This window comes from Platichthys flesus, chromosome 3 (genome assembly GCF_949316205.1).
Source record: "Platichthys flesus chromosome 3, fPlaFle2.1, whole genome shotgun sequence".
Classification (NCBI taxonomy): domain Eukaryota; kingdom Metazoa; phylum Chordata; class Actinopteri; order Pleuronectiformes; family Pleuronectidae; genus Platichthys; species Platichthys flesus.
The window spans coordinates 24,671,516-24,679,449 of NC_084947.1; the positions used below are offsets into that span (position 1 = coordinate 24,671,516).

At 38.5% G+C, this 7,934-nt stretch overlaps 1 protein-coding gene and 1 long non-coding RNA gene across 2 annotated transcripts; both read right to left on the reverse strand.

Annotated features, from left to right (window-relative positions):
* Positions 1 to 867: 867 nt before the first annotated feature.
* Positions 868 to 4,045, reverse strand: b3galt8 (beta-1,3-galactosyltransferase 8). The gene has a single exon (XM_062385058.1). It carries the CDS (start codon positions 3,948 to 3,950, stop codon positions 2,994 to 2,996), a length of 957 nt encoding a protein of 318 aa, XP_062241042.1. The 5' UTR covers positions 3,951 to 4,045; the 3' UTR covers positions 868 to 2,993.
* A 1,921-nt stretch (positions 4,046 to 5,966) lies between these two features.
* On the reverse strand, positions 5,967 to 7,934 carry LOC133950736 (uncharacterized). Its single transcript, XR_009920409.1, has 5 exons — positions 7,861 to 7,934; positions 7,621 to 7,698; positions 7,409 to 7,507; positions 7,218 to 7,311; positions 5,967 to 6,769 (listed from the first exon to the last, which is right to left on the reverse strand). It is a non-coding gene; the product is annotated as an uncharacterized LOC133950736 (long non-coding RNA).

A 7,934-nucleotide genomic window follows, 5' to 3' on the forward strand; every position in this document is an offset into this window, starting at 1 on the left:
CAAAGTGTCTATGAAACACCACTTAAAAAAAACAACGTTTAACGTTTAGTTACATTGACATGAGAAACTTATCTTGTTTCCAGCCACATTGTTGAACATGAAAATCCGTGGTGCAAGATGGTGCTTTGTGTTTGATCTGTTTTTGATGAAGGGCCAACACTGGCACAACACACTCTGTCAGTCTGGTCTGTGTGATTAAAGACACCAGCAGCTGCCATGACGCTCAGCTTCACTTTAAAATCATTTCTGAGTCATCAGCCTGCAGAGCAGACAATAAACTGCATCTAATGTAATTACTGCATTTTCTGCTCTCACCCAATTGGATAATGTCATATGCAAGTCCTTATTTTAATAAGAATTAAGTAGATGACTATATTAAGAGCAATCTAATGTTACTTTAAATTAAATTCAGATGTTTTTTTTATTTAATATTCTACTTTGAAGTTAAATATTATTGGCCCATTCTCCACAATCTGCCCATCTTTTGCTGTGGCTCGTTTCAGAAGATATGGTTCTATGTGACATAAAAAATTAACAGTTAAGCATTGATATGTTTATCCTTACTGCACACTACTATAATATACTGCTTGTATGTAATGAGATTTATAAGCATGAGCTATATTAATGACTTGCCTTAAAATGTCATTTCCCTGCAGCCATTTTACTGAGTTAGTAATATAAAAATCAAGTTTCAACATTTCAAATAAATTAAAAAATCTGTCGATATCAAGTACTGAAGGTGCTTAGTTTTATCATAAGCCTACAACTTTAAAGTTACTAACCCTTTGGATGCATACTGTAACGTGTTGTGAAAATACTAATATAAATGTAAATTCATGTTGGAATAAGTCTCATGAAAAAGGTTTTCATAATTTTATTTATTCTGGAGGGAAACAGCATATTCTCCTGGCATGTGGACAATAGCAAAAACATTACCAGCAAGAAATCTATAATAATCAAACATTCATATAGTCAGATGCTGCGTATTTTCTCATTCATAACAACAAATCTGAGGTATCAATCTAAGAGGCTCTCGGTGCATAGTAAAACAAAGTGAGCAGGATCAGTCTGCTGTTGAGTGAAAGATGTAAATAAAAAAGTTCTCTTATAGGCTTTTCTGAGGGCTCATTTTTGCATACCAGCACTAGAAATGATCTCTGTGAAAAGGTCATAGTGTATCTGCATTTAAAATGTGTACTAAGTTTACCTCAGCAGTTGACACATACTGCCACCAGCTGGTTCTCCTTTGTAAGTACAGCACAAATATATATAAATAGCCACTTCGTCATAAGACACTGTAAATAAATAGGCACAGTAACACAAAAAATATGCTGCGGGTTATTTCACGCCCAGATGGACGGATATATACAGATATACAGATAGACAGACAGATAGATAGAGGGATTTGCACATTTGAACATTTGCACCAGTTATTTTTTTCTACTACTGTATTATCCCAGCTATCCCACCTATAGTGTATTCATATTTATATATTTATCTTGCTCATTGTGTATTCATCATTCTTATATCATACCTTACCTCTTAATACTGTTCATATTCCATTTATATTTCTAACTGTACTTCCTATTACTTTACATATTCCACCATGCACAATACTCTGCACTTTTACTGCCTTTTTTGCACTTCTGGTTAGATGCTAGACTGCATTTCGTTGCATATGTACTTGAACTGTGCAATGACAATAAAGTTGAATCTAAAAATCTAATATGTTTTGCCGGGTAATGTGGCCCTTTGTAAATTACTGTCCACGTGGAGCCCAAACCCATCAGGCACAAACTGAGGACAAGGCCAATAAAATGAGGTCAACCTTTGAACAGTCTTTGGTGTATATTATAAATTCAGAGGCTACATGATGTCCTATTTACAACTCTACAATGACGTAACTACTGCACAATACCTATTAAATATGACTTTGAATAAAGAAGTTGGAACTGACATGCGGTCAGTAAAGCTACTCAGCTTCTCAGTGCAGGTGATTTGCCACATTGTTTGAATAAAGTATTTTTCCACAGCAACTTTTAAAACCAAGGCGCTTAACAAGTACACAAATCAATAACATCAGGGATATGAGTGCATTACTCAGTAATTAGTGTTATGCACCAACATTATCACCTGTTTTATAAGGCAAATAATTCATCAGTTCATTCACTGGAAACATTTTTGAATGTCCTTTTTCTTTATAAAATAACAGTTACTCATTATGATGATACGAAACACAAAAAGCAGCTTATTACATTTCATTTACTTGCTAACAAAAAATGATCAATTATACAGAAAATTGTTGATGTGTCGATTATTTGCAACTATTTTTTTTTTGATCACTCAAGCCATAATCTTTGGTTCCTGTTTCTCAGTTACAGCTTCTGCTGCTTCTCTTATGGGACAGTTAACTGAATATTTGTATAGCTTTTGGGATGGAAATTTTTCTCAAACTGATTAAGGCACATTCTATCTCTATACAATCTCCAGCTGCTCTAGTTTGCATTTTCTATTATTAGGTCAAATGTAGTGGTAAGCATTAGAAAATTGGACATAACTTGAAAATGTCCACCACTGTTTCCAAAGTAATGTATCCAAATTGCCTGTTCTGTCCAACCAGCAGTCCACACTAAGATACTGAATTGACAATATTATAGGAAAAGAGACTAGCAGCAGATCGACATGAGAGGTTTTCTTTGAGCCTGAGGTAACACGTCAGTGATTGTAAATGAACGAGTTGAGGTTTAACTCTGGAGTGAAGATATATTCTCTGATAGTTTCATTTTAATATTTGAATAATGTTTGCATAATATAATAATACTACTTTACCCACAACCCTGTCACCCTTGAACATGAACATCCACACTAATGTGTGTGTGTGTGTGTGTGTAATGGCTTCTTTCCTTAAGAGCAGGACACTGATTTGATAATATTTAACTTTGTTGAAGTTCTCATGTGTGTCTGAACAGTGAAGCACTTGGTAAAGTTGACCCTCAGCAGCTGCTGCGTCCTTTGGAGAAATCCTGCCAGACCTGCAGCAGCTTTGACGCCTTGAACCCGTTCACAATGATGAGTTTGGCGAAGGTGCACCTGTCATACTCCAAGTCTCTGATTTCAAAGAGATTCCTGAGGGTGGGCAGGCTGAGGGCATACACAGGCTGGACCCCCAGCACACGCAGACACAACCCCAAGTACACGTCCTCCATTGAGATCATGCGTACGAACCTTGAGGCCCAGGAGATCCTGGCGGCCAGGTCTGCAGAGAGGACATACCCAGCTCCAGATACATATGGGGGGAAGCTGTCTTCAGGGTACTCCTCCTCTGACACATACCACTTACTGTCAATGTCCCTCCTCGGCCTGCCGTCGTTTATCACTGACCCTGTGATGAAGGCCTGACGTGGGCAGCTCCTCAGCCACCGCAGGAGGTGGAACACGTTCACAAAGATGTCTGAGTCCACCTTCATGACGTAGGAGGCTCTGGGGCAGTGGGTCGCAGCCCAATTCATCATCATCACAGTTTTGATTGTCAGGTTCTGGTAGCTGTCCAGGAAGTTCATCTGGATGATGTCTGCATGTTCCCTGCTCTCCTCCTCCAGCTTGTCCTGTAGGCTGGATCCCTGCCCCCCCTCGGGGACCCCCATGTAGAAGACAGTGAGGGTGTCCTGACCTGGAGCTCCCCATGTTTTCCTGATGGCCTCCCTCGCTGCATTGTCCTGTGGAGCAACTGGGACCAGGAAGAGCAGGAAGGGGCTGGTGTCCCTGCACAGAGGCTGGTTGAGTACGTACTGGTATGAGTGGGGGGACAGGAGCCGGTGCTCCTGCTCTGGCAGGGGGCTTGTCTTTACCTGCTCTTTACTCAGGACACCGACTAAGATCTGAGCCGACAGGACGAGCACAGCGGACACGGTGAGTAACTTCACTAACCTCCACGACTGACATTTCCTCATCGCTACCACGGTAAACGAATCTGCTCCCGTCCCTGTGGAGCGTCTCGTCTTACAGTCCACGGACCCCACACGAGAAAACAACACAGGAGGAAATCCAGGAAGTACCGCTGCAGTGAGGGGAGGGGAGGGGGGCGCCACTCCCGACATGAGGGCGTGGACCCGGAAATCAGACAGAGAGAGAGCTTACTTCAAATGTTGTTAAGAACACCTGCTGTGGTTGTTGTTTTCTCTCCTTATACATTCATGTCTGTGATTTGACATTAACATTTGATATTTGTGCTTGAGCAACATAATGTCATGCCAATAAAGCTTTGTGTATTACAAATGTAATAAAGTCTGAAACAGAGGGATGTCAATGATTTTATAATTATAATCAGAGGTGTAAAAAGTGCAGAAATATTGTACTCAAGTAAAAGTACCTTTACTGTGATGACATTTTACTTAAGTACAAGTAAAAGTACCCATCTAAAAATCTACTCAAGTAAAAGTAAAAAGAAGTTCATTTAAAATGTACTTTCAGTAAAAGTTACTTAGTTACTTCCAACAACTTAATGTGAACCGCTCCTATACGGCGCAACATTTCAACACTTAAATTCTGAACTGGTTCATGGTTCAGTACATTTCCTAGTTTTAAGGTGGAAAGTGAGAATGAAAAACTTAACTTTTTTTTTTAAGAAAACTTTGTCCATCACTACCCCTTGCCTTAAGTTGTACTTTTTATGTATCAATTACTAAAAGAAATGTTTTTTTTATTTTGATTTGTTATGCTAATTTTGCCTGTTTATTTATTCATACCCTGCAAACAAAAGGCACAACAAATCAAACTTTTGATACATTTATCTTGAAATGGTTTCTTTAATTTGAAAAGGCACTTCCTGAGAAATACGGAAAAGATCGCTATTGGCAGGTGTGCCTCGCTGGTGGAATGAACGCGTTCATGCACAAAACTGTCCACCACTTTAATGAGAATTGCCTTGCGCCTTGAACTATGTTTTTTTTTTACTCAGTAACAGATGTTATTTCCAATTTAGTGAAGGACAATACTTCAGTCAAAATCGACTTAAGTAAAAGTAAAATTACCCATTCGAAAACTACTCAAAAAATTATAAAGTACACAAAAAACTACTCAATTACAGTAGCGTGAGTAAATGTAATTGTTACTTTACACCTCTGATTATAATAATTATTGTTAATATTCTTATGTGTTTATATACATCTATATATACACAACAAGTAGTTTTAACTACATGTTTATTCTACATGGATGAAACTGTGAATTATGAGTCAACAACTCTGGACAGATTTATACGTTAAACATGTGTAACTGGTCGGAATCAGCATGTGATAATTGATTAACACCATGTGGAGTTGTTATAAATTGAGAATACACACATCTCATTATGTAACACACACACACTCACATGACAGGAGACATCGGGAGAGATAGAATAACATTAAAGTTTCCCTTGTATCAAACCAGGGACAATGTGCTGTAACTGTTCAGTCACCAAAGTGCTCCAAGTCTTTTATTGTTATAATCATGGTCATTTCGACAATCATACTTAATAAAATAACTGATTCTTTGGTTTTGTTAATTTGCTCTATACATTTAAGGAACAGGCACAAAATGTCTCCAGGACTGATTCACTTTAGCAAAATCTATAAAACGCGTATATCATCAATATTTTGAAGTAAAAGGCATCGACGTGATTATTCAATAACACCTGCCTAAAACTTTTGCACAGTACTGTATATATACATAATCTATCAAATTGTTGTTACACTGACATTCTGTGACTGTTCTTCCTTTTTGTAGGGTTCACCAGAGCTTTGTGTACATTATATAGCCCAAACCTGAAGGCTCTGCTATACCAAATTGTGAGAAAACGGAGAATCCAGAAAAAGTATTTTCTATATTTTAAATACAAAATACATGTATTGTATTTCGTTACATTTTCTGGCACCAGTATTTTGTATTTTATTTTGATACATTTATTCGAGGGGTATTTTGTATTTTGTATCAAAATACATTTTGATGTATTTTTTTTTATTTTGATACATTTATTCGAGGGGTATTTTGTATTTTGTATCAAAATACATTTTGATGTATTTTTGCCCATCCCTATGTGTAAGTAAGGACACTGTCACAAGCCCTCTACAAACAGAAGAAGGACTGAACTCACATCACGATGAGAGCAGCTTCTCTGGAGTAAACCTGCAGAGCCTCGTTCAGACGTATCTGATGGAGAGACTGAATCCCACAGAGAAGTTTAACAGAGGAGAAGAAGACAAACTTCAGACTGACTCTATACGTGATGTGTCCATGTGTGTGTCTGTGTGTGTGTGTGTGTGTGGCCTTGTTCCTCTATACTTATTGTACTTATTGTAAGTTTCTTATTGGAAGTTAAAGGAACTTATTGAGGTTTAATAAGATTAGACTAGAACTTTATTTAGACCCTGATCCTTACAGAAAACATGGAAACACACATGTTCCTGCAAATGTAAACTCTCCATTTTGCTCTTTGCATATTCCACATTATTTTAGTGTTCTGCATCTCAAGTAACTGAAATTACAGATGTTTTAAATCTAGATCTGATGAAGGGAATCTTTTAATGAAAGGGCCGATCAAACTAAACCTGCATTAAACATCTCAACATGTCAGTGATCGTGGTGAAGCCTTCTCCCGGTAGAAATGTTAAAGCAGAGAGGCACAACGCTTTGACGTCCTTTCTTCCTAGGCTGAGGAGGCTGGTAGATGTCAGGATGCACCTTGACGTCATGGAAAGCAAGACGGAACATCTTGATCAGCGGCAGCACCCTGAAACAAAGTCCATCTGATGTATAAACAGGGATTTTCACAGAAAGAATTTGACTTGTCAAAGCAGGAAAAGCAGGAAAAGCACAGGTGTAGTTAATAACACAAATTAATATCAACCTTCACTGTCCCAGTTCCAGGCTACTGGTGTTCTTCATACTGGTTCACTGACACGACTCACTTTAACAATTCAAATTTCTGTGGAAGATTGGAAGTCTGAGCTTAAGACTTAAAGCTCTGAATATAAGAACAAGTAGGTTGAACTATATAATATAAATTTCAGGTGATAATAAATCCAGAGCTGGGTCTATAGCTTTATAGTTTCTGTTTCCCTAAAGTGGCCAAATGCAAGAATTGAATCATGAAAATGTTGTTGCTAGTTAAACCTGCTGCTGTTAATTAGTTCATATTTGTTGGTAATTAAAGTGTTTACTCATCTTTCTGCACTTACTTCTTGTCGGTGTCTCCTCCCACAAACACTCAGACCTTACATCCGGCCTATTGCTTCCTGCGAGTCAGCAGGTAGGGCAGCAGCAGAGTGAGGCCTAGATAATAGAGAACAGATAATATTCAGGGTATGGATCGAGATAATACAGTTGACAGGAGAAAAGAAGAAGGTGGAGGATGGAGGGAGGATCGCACCTCCATCGTCAGACACCCAGGTGATGTCGATTGTCTTCTTTCCTTGTTTTATCTGGCACACTGAACTTGGCTGAGGGTCTGGAGCGATGGACAAAGGCGCTGCAAACACAGATAACCTTGTTTTTACATTTTAATGACATTAAATTAAAAGATCTCTGGGTGAAGTTTGAATAATATGTGATAGAAAATAACGTGAAGATGAATGTGCAGACTTGATTTGCTGATTTGAACGCAGGCAGCAGCACAGACGGTATTTATACTCTCTGGTCCTCCATTAAAACCCGGATACACTGAGGGAGAAGAGCATGAATAAACATAAAGTCAATAATTCTGACAGTGATGGATGATTATGAACTACACTTCCCACCATGCTCTTTGTTAGCTGTTGGTTATGTCGCTGCAGTCGATTAATTAACTTACTGTCACCCTCTGTTTTGAATTAAGACTCTCACCATGAGACTGAGATGGATGAGAGACGTCCAGTCCCTCCTTCACTCTCAGCACACACACACTGTAGTGTCGGTCA